This window comes from Sorex araneus, chromosome X, assembly GCF_027595985.1.
Source record: "Sorex araneus isolate mSorAra2 chromosome X, mSorAra2.pri, whole genome shotgun sequence".
NCBI lineage: Eukaryota > Metazoa > Chordata > Mammalia > Eulipotyphla > Soricidae > Sorex > Sorex araneus.
This window is the reverse complement of record NC_073313.1, coordinates 345227247-345246030: the sequence shown is the minus strand read 5'-3', so window position 1 is coordinate 345246030 and position 18784 is coordinate 345227247. Positions and strand designations below refer to the sequence as shown.

General features: G+C 43.3%; 1 protein-coding gene across 2 annotated transcripts in view; it reads right to left on the bottom strand.

Moving 5' to 3' along the window:
* The window catches only part of TAF1B (TATA-box binding protein associated factor, RNA polymerase I subunit B), a 59284-nt gene extending 49061 nt beyond the window's left edge, over positions 1-10223 (bottom strand). For both annotated transcript variants that reach the window (XM_055122323.1, XM_004609415.2), the window contains exons 1-4: positions 10138-10223; positions 8767-8865; positions 4977-5064; positions 661-758 (exon numbers count right to left, since the gene is read on the bottom strand). In XM_055122323.1, the coding sequence (XP_054978298.1) occupies positions 661-758; positions 4977-5064; positions 8767-8865; positions 10138-10155 (303 nt within the window). In that variant the 5' untranslated portion in view covers positions 10156-10223. The remainder of the gene's footprint in view (positions 1-660; positions 759-4976; positions 5065-8766; positions 8866-10137) is intronic.
* Between the last annotated feature and the right edge of the window lie 8561 nt (positions 10224-18784).

Here is an 18784-nt window from a genome sequence, read left to right as displayed (position 1 = left end):
GGGCACTGGAGTGGGGCAGCGCCAGTCCAAACTCCAAATGGCCCCGGCTGCCGGAAGTCCCGCCCTCGACCCACCCTCAGCGCCATCTTGCCACACTGAACAGAGAGGAGGCCAGGCAGTCTGGTGAGCAACGCGGCCGGAGAAATGCTCTGGACCAGAACCCGGGCCAACAACACCAGGGCTCCAGGCGGAGGAGGTAAAGCTGGTACACCTTCTCCGGATGGAGCCCTGGAGACACTGAGCAGCAACTAACACGGCTCCGGGTTGCGGGACTGGAACACATCCGAGCCGTGTGGCCGCGCGACCTTTTCTAAAACCCGAAAACATACAATCTTTTAATGGAAAACCAATTATCAAATGCTTCCTTAGTAGGGCTGTCTTTCTTGAGGGGAAACTCCAACAACAATAGTGAGTTTTGTTTTGCAATATGGAACGTAATCAAGGTAAAGAGAAAATAAAGTGAAATTCATCAGTTATACAGTGGGGGTTTGGGGGTGGGGGGTATACTGGGGATTCTGGTGGTGGAATATGGGCACTGGTGAAGGGATGGTGTTTGAATATTGTATAACTGAGACATAAACCTGAAAACTGTGTATCTTTTCACATGGTGATATAATAAAAATTAAAAATAAAGTAAAAAGCTGGACATAGAAGAATTACCTTTAATTCTGGGCCCACACCTAGGGTCTTCAAGGCTTCTGCTTGTTGATAAAGTATGTGCTGGAAACCTTCGCACACATACCAATCCCAGCCTTTCTCTAAAGACCAAAAAAAAAAAAAAAAGTTCAGATTTGCATTCCTGAGTTACTAACTGCAATGCTACTATACTCTATACTGTTATACACTGCACTTGGAATTTTGTATCCCCTGAATAGTTTCCATTCTTACATTCTCCTGTTTCCAGTCTGAAACATTTGTAAATGAATGCTAATGTTAAACATCCTTTTTGTGACTTATAAGATTTTAAGTATTTTAAATTATTATTCCTCTAGAATGGACTGGAGCGATAGTGCAGCAGGTAGGGCATTTGCCTTGCACGCAGACGACTCGGGTTCCATTCCTCCATCCCTCCCCGGCAAGCTACTGAGAGTATCCCGCCCGCACAGCAGAGCCTGGCTAGCTACCTGTGGCATATTCAATATGCCAAAACCAGTAACAACAAGTCTCACAATGGAGACATTACTGGTGCCTGCTCCAGCAAATTGATGAACAAAGGGACGATAGTGCTACAGATAGTGCTACTGCTCTAGAATATTAACTGTAGGAGGAAGACAAATGTTTTAAAATTGATTAGGGCCAGAGTAAAGGCTCAAATAGTAGAGCATATGCCTACCACGTGCAAGGCCATGAGAATCAAGTCTCACCATTCCCTATCTCCTTATCCCCTAACTCCCCCAAGTACAAATGGATGGAGCCCTGGTAGCTCCTGAGCACCACTGGGGGTGAACCCTATTTAAGTCTCTCTCTCTCTTCTAATATGAAGAATGTGCATCCTACGGAACAATGTTCAGCACAGTCCTAGACAAAAGAATTCAGCCACCGCCTAGATCTGCAATTCTGTTGCAACTTAAAAAGAAAGGGAACAATTATTATTTGGAGAATGAATGAATGAAAACCAAGGGGCAGGAGGTGGACAGGGAAGATACCTCAAAGGGCTGGAGCATATGCCTGGCTTTCATGAGGCCCTGAGTTCAATTCCCAGCAGTCTCACAGCAAGCACCGCCGAACCCAAGCACTGGACCACGTGACCCACAGAGCCAGGCTGAGGCTCTCTGGGAGTAGCCCTCAAGTCTCTCAGCGCTGGTTAGGAGGCCCTCTGTGTTTTCTGTGTTTTGAATTTTTATTTGTTTTTTAATTGAATCACAGTGAGACACAATTACAAAGTTGCTCGTGGTTGGGTTTCAGTGATATAATGTTCTAACACCCATGTCTTGACCAGTGTACATTTCCCACCACCAAAGTCCTGTTTCCCACCTGCCTCATCCCCCCATCCCACCACAGCAGGCACTTTTCCTCCCTCCCTCTCTCCCTCTGTTTCTCTCCTCTCCCACCCTCCAGCCCCCCCACCGCCTTTTGGGCATATGGTTTGCAATACATACACTAAAAGGTTATTATGTATATCCCTTTATCTATTTTCAGCACTCAATTCTTGTCCAGAGTGATCATTTCCAATGATCATTTCCAACTATTACTGATCATGCCCAACTATTACTGGTCCTTTGTCATTCCTAACTGCATAAGGCCCTCTTTGCTCCTTCCTCCTGCCCTGACCAGGAAAAAAAGGCCAAAAAAAGGCCAAGATGGGATAGCCTAAAGGTATAGAAAAAACCGTAAGAACATTCAATGTATCAAACTGGTCAATGGCATCCTGACTCTGATTTTCTTGGAAATGGTTCTAGGTTCTAGGGAGAAACTGAAAGCAAGAAAACTACTATTGAACTCTGCCTCTGAACCAGTTTGGCATTTAAAATAAGGTGCTTTCCTTAATCCTCAAAACAAAAGAACCCTAAAAGATTAATTATGAAGGAATTTGCCACTCTAAGAAAACTATGCATTTAAACAGAACTATCAGAAATGCTAAAAAATATATATACTAAAATCAAATTTTAAGACTCTTATGTTTTTACCCCTACCTGCTGGGTGAACACTGCAAAATTCTGAAAAATATGCTTTATATTTTATACAGAGTTTTAACACATTTTATACAGAGTTTCTAAAATCTATTATTCTGGCTCCAAGTTCCCCTATTCCCTGCAGAATATCACAGGATTCCCTCCTTTGCTCACTACCTGATGTTATAAGAACTCCCTCATTTTTATTCATTAACTCAACTCCATAAGGTCTAGGACTGTGCACGAGTAAACTAGAAAACCTGTCATTTTGGTGCATTTGGAAGTGAAGTTTAAGTCTTCAAGCTGTATACATGTATGGTCTTATTCTTGCACACTATTCTTAGAAACTGATAAATGGGTATTTTAAATTCTGAATCTGGGTTTTTATTTTACCTAACAAATGGTATTAATCATTTTTATTTTGTAGATGAATAAACCTGGGGTTAGAGAGACAGTACAGAAGGCAAGGTCCTTCCCTTGCATACAGCTGACCAGTTACCAGCAAGCTCTCCATATGGTCCCACAAGCCCCACCAGAAGTGATCCCTGAGCACTGAGTTAGTAGTAAGCACTGAGCGTCACTGGGTATGGGGCCCCCCACCAAAAAAAAAAAAAAAAAAAAGAAACCAAAGACAAAGAGGCTGATTCTTAGGTAGCTACTGATGTCTAATTGAAGTACCTGAAATTTCTTCAGCAAGTTTAATAATTTTAATTATTACATACCAATAATCAAAATGAAATTAATATGGTTTATACTAATGAACTGGGCTGGAGTGACAGCACAGCAGGTAGGGCATTTGCCTTGTAGGCAGCTGACCAGGGTTTGATTCCTCCATCCCTCTCGGAGAGCCCGGCAAGCTACCAAGAGTATCCCACCCACTTGGCAGAGCCTGGCAAGCTACCTGTGGCATATTCGATATGCCAAAACCAGTAACAAGTTTTACTACGGAGACGTTACTGGTGCCCACTCGAGCAAATCAATGAATGATGGGATGACAGTGCTACAGAGCTATACTAATGAAACTTAATAAAAAATTAATCAAATTTTAACCTAATAATATTAGTAACTTAGCCAAATAAAGTCAATAGCTTAACCAAGAAAACAAGTAAGCATTTATGCATTCTCTTTTAATCGTTTAAGAATATACATCATATATTTATCATTATTCTTATTTTATTGTTCAGTTACATATGCATATGTATTTATAGCAAACATGTTTTACATATCATGTCTGTGTATCCTCAAATAACCATTATTTTTAGTCTGGTTTCAAATTTAAGAATAGTTCTAACAATTAGTCACAGAAATAAAAAGCTTCAGTTATACCTTACCTCAAATTCTTCTCAGTAATGGTTAATTATATGTACTCAGTGGATTAAAGAAATAGATTACCTTTCAAGAAACACTCATGCTGAAACTATTTTAAGGGAAAATAATGTTCTCTATTTTAAAAGGGCGTACTCAAAATTCAATGTCACGGATTTCAGAAAGTTGAATATCATGTTTAACTCACCTAACTTGAAGATACTTCACTTGAATCCTTTTGCAAAATAAGCATTTTTTAAAAGAAAATCACATTTATAATAGATAGCATAAGATAGAAAGACATGTCAACAGATTTTTGAAAATGTGTTCTCTTTACTATTTTTTGGCATATTTATTGTCCCACTGGAAAAGCAGCTCACTAACAATAAACAGGATAAAAAAGGATATACTTTAAGACATTTGTTTCCAATTTTTTCATCAATAACTACCCAATTAATTCCATTTTAAATTATCTCCTTAAAATTCTGGCAGCTTCTCTAGAATTGATTTAAAAATTCCATTCCAGACGCCAGAGAAACAGGATAGGAGTTAAGACCTTGCATCAGGCCAGCCCTAGTTCGAATCCTTGGTACCCATATATGGTCCCCAATCACCACCACGGATAACTCCTGAGTATAGACCCAGGACAGTCCCTGAGCATGACTGAGCATGGCTTCCAAACAATAAAATCCATTCCTGGGGACCACAGAGACAGCTCAGGTGGGCTGAGCTTTGCACGTGGTATGATGGGTTCAATCTCCAGCACTCTATAGTCCCCCAAGTGTTGCCAGGCATGACCGCTGAACACAAAGCTGGGAGTGGCTACCAGCACTGTTCGGTGTGACCTTCCACAGAGACCATAGCAACCCTGGACCCCAGCAAGCACTGAGTGAGGTGTGACCTCAAAACCAAAACATAAAATAAAGTAAAAAAAGACAGCTTGTGATCTTTATAAAGCAATAAAAATTAAAAACAATAAAAATAAAAATCCATTCCACGTTCTTAGGAAGGTGTAAAGGTAATTAAGGACTGCTAAGCACAAAGAAAGAGCGAGCTCACCAAGTGTTTTCTTTTTCTTAAGTCCCCGGTTGATGGATTGAATTTTACTATTAGGAATAGCATCAGTGTTTAAAACTTCCTTAGATATCTGTAAACAATAAGACAGATCATTTAAAAGATAGTTTTGAATCAGTTACATATATTTTCTATACAATGATAACATTTTGGGACAATTATATAAAGTATATTCTAGTTACCTTTTATTTTCCTTTTTCATTGAAAGCATCTTAATATCTAAACAGTGTCTGGGACACAGTAAACACAAATAAATGTTTGCCATATAATACACTTTTATTTTTAAATCTTTTTTTTTCTTTTGCTTTTTGGGTCACACCCGGCAATGCACAGGGGTTACTCCTGGCTCATGCACTCAGGAATTACCCCTGGTGGTACTCAGGGGACCATTAGGGATGCTGGGAATCAACCTTGGGTCGGCCACATGCAAGGCAAACGCTCTATCCTCTGTGCTATCACTCGAGTCCCTTAACTCACCAGAAGTAACCCCTGTGCATCTGCTGGGTGTTACCCAAAAAGCAAAATATTAAATTAAATTAAAAAATCCAGAGCTATAATCATTCTGTGGTGATATTATAGAATATTTGTAAATAATCAATAAAAAGTCCACAAATGTTTAGAATGACACAGGGAAAAAATTAAGATGGGAGAGTTAATAGTTCCCATCTATATCCCCTCTCTCTCCCTTTCACACATAGAAAAAAAAGGAACTAGAGTACTTAAAATAATATACTAATTGGTAATTTTTAGCCTTAGGTTTCATGATAACTTTCAAATTTTGTACAACAAATCTGCCTTTATAATGGTAAAATATACTAAATTCCATGGAAAAAAGATTTCTCAGGTCCTAAAACTGGCCACTTTAGACAACAGATATTGCAAGTTATTTTATATATGATTTAATAAGGATATAGCCTTGAAGTGTGGGAACAGAATCAAATAGAAACAGTATCAAAGACTGAAACAAGAGAAATAAGGAATGTATCTTATTTTCTAGAGGAATAGTATGCTGTCTTGATCCTTGAGCAAAGATCAAAACATCCTCTCTTTTCTGTGCTCATATTTGCATGACAAAGGAATGGGAGTACAAGGGCATGAACAAGCCTCAGAGCAGCGAGGACCAGACAACGCTTCTCTAACATGTGCAGTTAGATACGTGTCTGTACTCAGGAAACCATCACCATAACCAAAGCAACCAACACTTTCACCTCATGTGAACACATCTTCTGAATATTCTGTTTGAACAGACAGAAAGTCACCTTCAGACTTTCAGCTGCACACTGAGGAACAATGATTGTCTCAAGAAATGCTCTTGTGAAGGAGGAGGTGCAGCCAGCACACCTTCTCCAGATGGAGCCCTGGCGACACTGAGCAGCAACTAACACGGCTCCGGGATTCAGGACTGGGACACATCCGAGCTGCGGGGGGGGGGGCACTGGAGTGGGGCGGCGCCAGCCCAAAACTCCAAGTGGTCCCGGCCGCCGGAAGTCACGCCCTCGACCCACCCTCGGCGCCATCTTCCCACAATCAACAGAGAAGCGGCAGGCATTCTGGTGAGCAACGCGGCCCGGAAAATGCTCCGGACCCGAATTGGGGCCAACAATACCGGGGAGCCGGAAGGAAGAGGTGCAGCCTGCACACCTTCTCCAGATGGAGCCCTGGTGACACTGAGCAGCAACTAACACGGCTCTGGGATTCGGGACTGGGACACATTCGAGCCGTGCGGCCCGACCTTTTCTAAAACCTGAAAACATACAATCTTTTAATGGAAAAGTAATTATCAAATGCTTCCTTAATAGGGTTATCTTGTTTGGGGGTATAACTCCCACAATAGTGAGTTTTGTGTTGAAATATGGAACGTAATCAAGGTGAAGAGAAAATGAAGTGAAATTCATCAGTTATACAGTTGGGGTGGGGGGCGGGGGGTATACCGGGGATTTGGTGGTGGAATATGGGCACTGGTGTTTGAATACGGTATAACTGAGACATAAACCTGAGAACTCTGTAACTTTCCACATGGTGATAAAATAAAATAAATAAATAAATTTTAAAAAAATGCTCTTGAGAGATTCAAGGGAAAGCTAAATTAGCCACTTCTCTCAAAGGGAAAAAAAAATTAAACTTGTTTTATGTGTTTTGTCCAGGAAATCCCACATATTTTAGTCAAGATGGGAAGGTTAATCTGGCCCCTGTTGTCCCATCCTGGCCAGGAGAAGTTTACGCTGCTGCTTTTATCAGTCTCAAATCTGCTTTCGTAAGTCAATAAGGGGCAGGTATTGGTTCCTTCCTAGTTCTGTATTCTGAACAAATCCTTGACGAGCAGAAGAGTCCTGGCATGTTTAGCCAGTCCAACAGCAAGTTGTCCCCACCCTGGATTATTTTGGTTTTATTGCCCTGAAGGATTGAGAATCACAGTAAGACCCAACACTCCTGTTGTGAAAATAGTCCCATTGGTCAAGGTCACACAGGACAGTGTGACAACTCTGTTGGCACAGACAGATGTGGGAGGGTAAAATGAACACTGGAGTCAAGAGGACTCGAGTGTAACATTTTATGGTTCAAGATTTTATGAGATGTGACTCAGCAAGCTGACTCAACTCCTGGGCTCTACTTGCCCCATCTCTAGACAGACACAGCGATATCTCACAGGTTGTTACAAGGGGGAAATAAAATCATGGGTTAAGGAAATACTACAGAAAGGCAGGAGTTGTAGGGCATCTGATCCCCGGCACCCCAAATGGTCTCCCAAATCCACCAGGAATGACCCCTGAGCATCGAGCCAGCAGTAAACCCTGAGCATCGCTGGGTGTGGTCCTGGAGAGAGGGTGGGGAAGGGAGGGAGAGAAAGAAAAGACTGCAGAGTTAGAGAGAGAGTATAGGGGTTAAGGCATTTGCCTTACATGTGGCTGCCCCTGGCCTGATCCCTAGCACTGCAAATGGTCCCCCAAACATTGCCAGAAGTAAGCCCTGAGCACAGCTGGGTATTCCTCCTTCCCCCCAAAAGAAAGCAAGCACAGTAATCCCAAAGAACTAAACAAAAATGATGAGGAATGTTTTCAGTACTCCAAATAACCCCTAATCTTCCTAACATTTCATCTTTAAAACCTCTAAGCTCCTACAGCAATTTTTTTTAAAATGTTAACGAAGTATAAACTAGGGGAAACAATGCACCATCTTTTTTTTTTCTGCTTTTTGGGTCACACCTGGCTCTGCACAGGGGTTACTCCTGGCTCTGCACTCAGGAATTACTACTGGCGGTGCTCAAGGGACCATATGGGATGCTGGGGATCGAACCCGGGTTGGCTGCGTGCAAGGCAAACGCCCTACCTGCTGTGCTATCGCTCCAGCCCCAATGCACCATCTTTTAAACACAATTTTTATTTTCCCTTCAACTACAGAGTACAAGTCAGGAACTCATGTATACACACTTAGCCTAACATAATTTCAAAATCTCACCCAAAGTCTAATCAACTCTTAATCCATGTACCAGTACTTGAAGACCTTGGAATCTGGGCAAGCCGCATGAGTGAGAATACAGGTTGAGTCTTTGGAGATACATTAGGCTGAACTAAAACATAAGCAACTGGCAGGCTGGAGATGTGGCTCAAGGGTTAGAGCCCATGCGGGTACCTTCCCTGGCTTGGCAAGGCACCCAAGCATTGCCTGGTACAGCTCTGGTGGTCCCTGAGCACCCTGAGTCCAGCACTGTAAGGATGCCACCACCCACAGCACAAAAGCAAAACAAGGCAGGTGCAAAGTTATAAGTACTACTTACTTCTGTAACATTGTGGCAAGAAGTACAATAATATTTGCCTTCATCAGTAAGACCCCAGGAGACTGCAGCACACTGAGAACATCGTTCCTTGAATTCTTTCTATAGAAGACAGGAAAGGCTACTGGCAAACCACATTCAGCATATACCTGGTATCTTATTTCCATAGTATTTTAGACACATACATTGGATCCTAGATGTCCCAGTTGTATCTCAGACACACAGTAACTTAAATATACACACTGTTCCTTTTCTGGATGATAGCACCCAAAAGTGTCTATGGCCATAAAACCCTGAATCTATCAAATCGCATCAAAATTATGGTATATGAGGGGGGTTAGAAAAGGTGGCAGGGTAAACGTGTGTGAGAAAAGAGGAATAAATAAAACTGCTTGAAAATACTACTAAAAAATTAAGATTTAATATTGAGAATACTTGAAGAAGGAAGAGGAGCAGGAGGTACCCTTTGAAATTTCCTCTAGGACCACTATACACATCTGATTTTGCATAGTGCAAATATTCATTACGGTCGCCTCAAGTTTCCACGTACTCGTTCAGCAATATTAAGACCTCTACAAATACATGGCAAAATTTTTAACTACGTGCGGCGGGGGGGTGGGGGTGGGGGGAAGGGGGTGTTCAACAATGAGCAAAAATGGGACTCGATCCCTCATCAAAAGCGCACGCGGGCTAAAGGTGTGGGAGCTGATCCATGAATCACTGCGTTGACCTGCCGTTTAACCTAGCGTGGTCATGCATCAGGGTTCAGCTTGCGTCGGCACTGGGCACGGGGCATGAGTAAGGTCTCCTGCCATCCTCACGCGCCCGGGCACACTGGGGAGAGACCCGCCGCCGCGCCTGGGCTTTGCATCCTTAACTAGCGCGGAGGATGCGAGGGTGGGTCCTGTTACCAGTCGCGTAAAAAAAAAAAAAAAAAAAAAAAAGAATACACACTGATTTCCACAGGCTGGAAAGTGTTCAGAGGTCTTGCACCGGTCAGGATCGTTACGCAGGCGTGTATGGGGGGGGGGGGGGGCTGAAGCGCACGGAGGGCAGCAAGGACCCCCAAACCCTTAGACAGGCCAAGGCACCGCGGGGGAACGTTCAGGTCCCAACCCTTTCCCCCACCCCCGACCCCGAGCCTCAAAGGGGAGCTGCGGGGGTTCCTCCGGGAGAAGATGCGCCCCGCGGAGCTGGGTCCACACGCAGCACCCGCGCGTCCACGAAGATCCCCCGCGGCCAGCACTCGCCCCGGCCCGGCGGGACGCGCGCGCGCGCCGGCCCAGCCCCGTCCCCGCCCCGCAGGCCTCCGCCCCGCCTCCCCGGCCTCCTTCCCCCTCCCGGCCCGCCGCTGGCCCTCCCGGCCCCCCTCACCGCCTCCTCCAGCTCCATAGCGTCGCCGCCTGCAGCCACCCGGCCGCCTCGCCCCCGGCCCGTTATCCCCTCGGCCGCCAGCGCAGCTTCCGGGACTGGCGGGTGGAGCCCTCCGGGCGGAAACCCAGAGCCTGGCCGGGGGGTTCCGGAAGCCTGCGCGCGCCCCTCCGTCGGGCAAATTCTGCTCCCCCAGCTCCGAGGGCCGCCCCTTTCCGCGCCTAGGACCAAGACCTCGACTGCCCAAGACCCGGCAGTAAGAGATCAACGCTTGGTCCTGACGGCCGTTCGCCCCAACACCCACTCCTTGCATCTGCAGGGGGAGGCTGGGGCGCCCGCACCCACCGCTCGGGCTTCCCAGCTCCACCGGCTTTTGCGGGGGCCCGAGCGGCCTCGGGGTCTGGGCGAAGGGACCCAGGTCGTGAAGTTGGACCTCCGTTTCTTTTTTTTTTTTTTTTAAATTTTATTTTATTGAACAGCACGTGGAAAATTGCAATGCTTTCAGGCTTAAGTCTTAGCCATACAATGCTGAAAAAACCATCCCTTCACCAGTGCCTATATCCCACCACCGAAGACAAAAAAAAAAAAAAAACACCACAGTACACCTCCCATCCCGCCCACCCCCCTCCGCCTTGTAACTGATAAATTTCACTTTACTTTCTATTTACTTTGGTTACATTTAATATTTCAACACAAACCTCACCATTATTATTAGGAGCACCCCACTAGAGTCAGACCTGTTGTGAAGAGAAATGAGGTCTCTTCACAAACTGCGGCCGCGCGGTTTTGTATTTCTGTACTTTAACAACTAAGTCCAGGGAGATTTCATCCGGATATTCGATCATTGCAAGCTTGTAAACCCCATCTGTGTGGACCTCCGTTTCTAACCCCCCGGCTTTTCTGCTGCCTTGTATCCCGGTCTCTCTCACTGTGAAAATCAGATTTTGCCCATGACTCTCTGATTAATAAAGATATAACATTTGGTGCTCATTCAATTTAACTTTTTATTACTGCTCCTTATTTACTTGCTAGTTCCTGTAATTCACAGTCTTTAGCCACCTACCCAATGCCAGGCTTTGTGCCAGCAGTTGGGAAATGAAAATAACAGCAGAGTCCCAGCCTTCAAGAGTCCTCTGGTTCAGGGGAGCAAACAACCTCATTGATTTATCGTGTTACTAGATAAAAGGTCTTCTCCGTTTGTGTGACCCGGTTCACTTCATGCAACTTGAACTCCGAAGCATTGAAGATTGTCATATGAACAATTTGATCAGAAATAGAAGTCTCCGGGCTGGAGCGATAGCACAGCGGGTAGGGCGTTTGCCTTGCACGCGGCCGGCCTGGGTTCGAATCCCAGCATCCCATATGGTCCCCTGAGCACCGCCAGTAGTAATTCCTGAGTACAGAGCCAGGAGTAAGCCCTGTGCATCGCCGGGTGTGATCCAAAAAGAAAAATAATAATAATAATAAAAGTCTCCTTCTCTTCTTCCTCTTCCTTCTTCTGGACAATCATCACACTCTAGACAAATCTTGATTTCAAATGTTGAAAATGAGAAGAAGGAGGGCACAGTACAGAATGCCCAAGTAAGCAGGAAGTTAAGAGTATTGAACTAAAATACCAGCTCCATGAGATTCAGGCCTATGTTTTTGCTGGTGTTGTTTATCGCTCTATAGAGTCTAAAACTACGTTTTGTTTTATAGGATGTGATTTATTTATTTATTTATTTTATTTTTGCTTTTTGGGTCACACCCAGCGATGCACAGGGGCTACTCCTGGCTCATGCACTCAGAAATTACTCCTGGAGGTTCTCAGGGGACCATTGGGATGCTGGGAATCAAACCCAGGTCGGCCACGTGCAAGGCAAACGCCCTACCCGCTGTGCTATCGCTCCAGCCCCTAGGATGTGATTTATAAGTATTTATTGAATAGATAAGTGACTTTGTAAGACTTTGTGTATATGCAAAATAGTATAGGTGACGTAGCTTTTGTTTTGTTTTTTGGGCCACACCCAGTGTTCTCAGAACTTACTCCTGGCTCTGTGCTCAAGGGTCACTCATAGGAGGACACAGGGACTGTATGTGATGCCGGAGATTGAACCTGTATGTGGTGTGTGCAAAGAAAAGGGCCCTACCCATTGTACTACCTCTCCAGCCCTACATGACATAACTTGATTTGAGACTTTGGACATGCAGTTGGACAGGAATGAACCACAGATTTTTGCCCCCCTATTCCTTAACTGAAAATTAAGTGTTTTGAGCAAAGTTGGCATCATGGAAGAAAAGGTTTTCTTAGACTGTAGGATATAGAGATTATTTTATTTGTGAAGCAAAATAGATTTTATTGAAAGAAATGTAGAGAGATGTGAGGGGAGAGAAAGAGAGAGCATGGGCTTCTCCACAGGGGAAATGGCCAATGGAGAGGATTATTTTACAAAGAAACTTCAACAGGCATTTCTAAAAACTGTGATCCAGGTTCCACATTAGCCTGTCAAGTTTGCACCCCTGATTTTACTTATTACAGTGGCATAATTCAGAGGGAGGGAATCTTTCCTTTCTTTCTTTTTTTCATGCTGTTGATGAGAGTGAATGAATATATTTCTGGAAAACAGTTCAGCCTCATAAAGATGATATGCTAGAGCAACATGAACCAAAGCTAGAAAGAGGAAAGAGAAAACTAAAATTAGAACATAGATTATAAATTCTTTCTTTTCTTTTTTTTTAACAATTGAAGTACTTTTTTTTTTTTTTTTTTTTTTGCTTTTTGGGTCACACCTGGCGATACACAGGGGTTACTCCTGGCTCTGCACTCAGGAATTACCCCTGGTCATGCTCAGGGGACCATATGGGATGCTGGGATTTGAACCCGGGTCGGCCGCGTGCAAGGCAAATGCCCTGCCCGCTGTGCTATCTCTCCAGCCCAATTATAAATTCTTTAAAGGAACTGAAGAGTCTGTGGGTCAAGATTTAATTTAACATGAAAGCCTGACTGAAGGCATTAACATGTCTTAAGAAACACAGTGTAAATGAGAAAGAAATGTATTTTTTCCTTTTGAGCCTAGCAAAAATAGAGCCTAACTATAATAATAGCATGGACCTGTTTCTACTATGATGGTCAGTTATTATATAGGAGATTTCGCCACTCTTAACTGGCAGCAGCAGAACCAAAACTATCACTCAAAACAGAGAATACACTAATATAAAGGCTATTTTCTCTTGACATTGGATAGTGGATTAAGATTTGTTTTCTTTCAGTACTCGAGCATTCCATTCCTTCTAACTTTCATTGCTTCTGTTGGGCCATCAGCAGTCATGTTAATCAACTGCATGCTTAAATGACAGGCAAACTCCCAAGTGTTTGGAATTTAAGCAAAATCCTCCTAAATAACTCATAGGTCCAAGGAAACACAATGGACTAATGGAACATTTTGAATTAAATAGTATTGGAAGTTGAACATATTAAAATCACAAAATGCACTTAAATCAAGAGGGAACTCTATAGCCTGAAAAGAAATTAAGTAGACATAAAAATAGAAAGGCTAAAATTAAAAATTTAGAAAGACTAAAGTGATACCAACAGAGATCTCAGAAAGTTAGGAAAAGGGTTGAATAAAAAAAAATAATAGAAGGAAGGAGATGAAATAGAAATTATTTTTTAAAAGTCAATAGAGCAAATTTGTAGAGATAATCCACAGTGCTAATTAGTTCTTTTGAAAGAGCTCATAAATTCAACAAAACCTGGAAAGACTAATCAAGAAGCGAGTAGGACTGGAGAGGTGGTATAGCAGGAAAGGCACTTGAGGCTGGCCGGGAGTGATCCCTGAGTTCAGAGCCAAGAGTAGGCACAGGGCACAGCTGGGTGTGACCCAACAACAAAGCAGAACAAAAGCAAAAGTAACCAATATTAGAAAAAGAAGAGTGACATCACTGCAAATACATAAAAATCAGCATAAAACAATACAACTCCAAGCCAATAAGCTTGAAAGTTGCAACAAAATGGAAAAAATCTAGAAAATAATTAAAAAAAAATCAAGAAGGATGCAAGAAATAGGACATTTCAACAGTTCCAAATAGTCGTGATGTAGACACATCCTAAGAAATTAGCCACCAGGCAATTTCATCATTGTGTAAACATCATAGCGCGTACTTGTACAGACCTAGATGGGAAAACTTGCTACACACCTTGGCTATCAGACCCAGACCAAGGTGGCTTAATCTTATTCCACTTGCAACCCCTTCCCCTTTTCACCCAAGAAATGCATCGTGGGCGAATGCTGCCAGAAAGGCTCATCACTTGATTGATTTTGAATTAGTTTTTGGTCATTCTAAAAGTTTTGCTGTTGCTAGATTTTTTTTCCCTCACCCCCACATTCACTTATGTGACACACAGTTTAAGAAGCCTGGGATTGGGGCCGGAGGGATAAAATAGAAGGTTGTGTGCTTTGCCTTGCAATCTGTGAACCCGGCTTCTGTCCCCAAGGATCACCAGGAGTGACCTCTGAGCACAGAACCTAGGAGTAAGCCCTGAGCATCGCTGGGGGTAGCCCCAAAATAAACCCCCCCGAAAAATCTGTAAAAGCATCTATTAAACACTTCACTGTGATTGTTTTTCAGTTTTTGTTTGTTTTTGTAGGAAGTTTTTTGATTCCTGCTGATGCTTCAGTTTTGATGCTGTTCTAGTCCCCACCCCACCCCCACCCCCCACTTATTAGTCAATTCTTCAGAAACTGCCTCTAGGGACCTCAAAGTCACCCTCATTCCCACCCAGGTTGAAGCTGCTCGCCCTCCCAACCACAGCCTTGCTGGTTTCTGCAATCGCCTCCACCTGGCAGATCCTTTGAAGTCACAGTGAACCATCTCTTGAGTGTTTTCTTTCGGGTGCCACTCATCCTCCCCCCTCTCCCACCCCGCCACCTTGCTGACATCACCCCAAGCCCCAGCCAGGTTCTTGATACAGTCAGAGATGTGGTAATCCTTCTGGAATGGCCTTCATGTCTTCTCCACATTTTCCACAGCTGCAGCAACAACAGCTTGGGCAAGAGCCTCCTTGAGTACTGGACCTTACTGCCGTGGTCACTCCTTGATCCACTGGTCCAATCAAAGAGGGGGTATTTGAAGGGAAAGACACTTTGAAATTGGAGCAATAGGCAAAATCTTGAAAGCTATGCTAACTCTCCATTTTGCTGGCATAATCATTAGGGGGGAGGGGCATCTTGAGAGGAACTGGGTCCCTGTGACATCTTTTTGCTCCTGTGTTCTCCAGGCAGTGTGTGATTATTGCTATGCCTGAAGGTTGTGGGGTTCTCCCTGTGACAGATCACAAAGGGTATTAATTTGCAACCTGCAACCTTGCCCTTCTGCCTGGAAACCTGACATTGATTTGGCTCCGTCTGGATGAAACTCCTTTCAGCCGTGCATTTCTAGAACACAGAAGTTTCATCCATATTGAAGATTTATTCTGGAAAATAATTTTCCTCCACTATGACCTTGAATGTGAAGTTTTCTCAGTTATTTCAGCTGCAGTGACATTTCAACCAATAATGAACTGCAATCTATAATGGTGGTGGTCCCCAAAATTCTTACAGTTTTTTTTTATTTTACTTTTTGGTTTGGGCCACACCCAATGATATTCCTGGCTCTACACTCAGAAATAATGCCTGGCAGTGCTCAGGGAACCATATGGGATGCGGGGATCTAACCCACTTTGGCCACATGCAAAGCAAATGCCCTGCATTGTATCATTGCTTTTGCCCCCAATTCTTTCAATTTTGAAAAAGAGTGGACCTAACCTGAGAGTTAAATTGACTGCTAGTATGAATGCTTTAAACCGGTGCTCTACAATTACTTTATATCAGTTGACCAGTTTATGTCTTGCATACTGGTCCACTGACAGGCAGTTAGAACTTAGGCAGTGAACCACCATTTTTAAAATTTCTACACCTGCAGACCGGCACTGGTCCATGGACATAGAAGATATTAAGTTTAGTGGCATAAGTCTTCAGAGGGTAAAGGACAAAACCCATGTCTGACTAGTCTGTGCTATACAGAGAAACAAAAACAAATATATAGACAATATTAGATGCTAAAAAAATATATGGACAATATCAGATGATAACAAAAACAAACATATAGAAAGTATCAATTGATAATAAGCTCTTGGCTCTGGAGTATAAAACTGAAAATACCAGGCAAGAGAGAAGGCAATGTGTGATGCAGGATGAGGAGGGGGACTGGAAGTAATGTAAGAACAGGGATGCTCTCCACCGTTGGAGAAGCCTGTGTTCTCTCTTGAGCGCATTACTCTTACTCTTCTCTCTCCCTTTTATCCCTTCCTCCTTCCTTCAAAAAAACCTCTAAATAAAATCTGTTTACTTAAAGAAAAAATAGAAGAACAGGGGTGGAACATCCTGGACATTGTGGTAGAGGTCGTGATGGTAACTGTGTACCTCAAAACCACAAACATTCAAACAATTATAAACATGTGACCTAAACTATAGCAATTAAAGTAATTCATATGTAATATTTAGAGAAAAAAGCAAGCTAGATAAGTTATTTAAAATAAAAGACCGAATCAGGGGTTACCATAAGGGAAGGGGGGGAGATGAGTACATCAGATAAAAGGTACTAACTGGGGACTGGAGCGATAGCGACAGTGGGTAGGGCGTTTGCCTTGCACACGGCCGACCCGGGTTCGAATCCCAGCATCCCATATGGTCCCCTGAGCATGGCCAGGGGTAATTCCTGAGTGCAGAGCCAGGAGTAACCCCTGTGCATCGCCGGGTGTGACCCAAAAAAAGCAAAAAAGAAAAAAGGTACTAACTGTATGGTTATAAAAAGAGTTGAACTTTTAGTGGTAGACTTAAAGTAGTCTTAAAGTATATGTCTAAATATGATTTTTCATGGCGCACACCTAAAATTTATGTATTGTAATATTTTTCAATGAGTTATTTTAAAAATTCCTTTAAATTAAGCGTCTATTGTTTGTTTTTGAACCACACCAGTCGTGTTCACGGGCTACTCCGAGCTATGTGCTCAAGGGTCCCTCTTGGTGGTGTTCCGGGACCAGGTGGTGCCAGGCATTGAAGCTGGGTCTCCTGCATGCAAACCAGGCACTCAGCCCATTGAGCTATCTGGCATCTCAATTATCTTTAATTAAGGCAAACGGAACACTTAAGGAACCTATTCACAAAAAGACATCTATAGAAAGGAATCTTATAAGAAAATAAATAATAGAGCTAGAAGGATAACACAATGGACTGGACTACATGCTTTGAATGAAGAAGGCTCAGGTTCAATTCCTGGCACCTCATAGTTCTCTAGCACTGCTGAGAGTGACCCTCTCAAAACAAGCTAGGAGTACCTGGACTACCAGGTGGGGCCCCAAAACAAGAAAGAGATAAGAAAATAGATAATAACTCAGGGGCCAGAGAGATGGTCCAGTGGGTAGGGCAGTTGCCTTGCGTGCAGTTGACCTGGGTTCAATCCCCAACAAAATACCATTTGATCCCCAAGCTCTCCAGGAGTGATCCCTGAGCCAGGAGTAAGCACTGAGAACCACTGGGTACGACAAAAAATAATAACAGCAATGATAATAACCCAATCCAAATTGGTTAAAAGAGTAAATAGTTTTGTTCTTCAAGTGTGTGTTCTCCCTGGAACATGCATCTTATTTGCTTGGGTCGATGTCTCTTAGCTTGCACCTTTGTTTTTCACTCTGAAGAACCATGTGTTTTCTCTTGAGCACATACTCCTGTTTCTCCCCTCACAACTTTCTAAGTAAGTTTTAATAAAAACTATCTTGCTTCCCTATTTTGCCTCCTCCTGAAATTCTTCTTTGTGAGGGAAAATGTGACAGATATGGAACACCTCTGAGGAAGTTTGACCAAACTTTTTTTTTCCCCTGCAAAGAAAATTCCTTGCTCTAGCCTGACTCCACAGCTCCCTGAGAAACTGGGTGACAAGGATCCTCTCTCACTTTGAGCAGACAAGTGAATTCCAGGCCCAGCTGCACAGTCGCCTCATGGGGCTGGTGGGACATAAATGTCTGTGCCATGCAGGTGCTCAGAGCCGACTTCCCGTTCCTGACCCAGCCAGACATTTCCCTGAGTGTGGGTTGGGTAGAGAAGTGGAAACACTCTTTCCTCAAGTCACCTCTCTTGCGCCCTACTTTATGGAGCCACTAAACGTTGTCTTAGCTTTCATAACTTTAACATTTTGTTTTCTGGGTTTTATTACAAATAAAGCATGCCTGCACTAAAATGAATAAAAAAGAACCAAAAATAGAGAATTATGCATAATAAGCAATACAAAACAAAATAAAATACAAAATAAAATATTTAGGGCTCCAAGCCTGGGGGTTGGAGCAATAGCACAGCAGGTAGGGCATTTGCCTTGCACACGGCCGACATGGGTTCGGTTTCCAGCATTCCATATGGTCCCCTGAGCACTGCCAGGAGTAATTCCTGAGTGCAAAGCCAGGAATAACCCCTGTGCATCACCAGGTGTGTCCCAAAAGGCAAAAAAAAAAAATTTAGGGCCTGAGTGGTAGTTGGAAAAAATTCCAAATAATGATGGTGGGAAGGTGTTATTGTAGTGGGATTGGTGTTAGAATATTGAATGCAATAAATCACTGTGAACAACTTATAAAAATTAAATT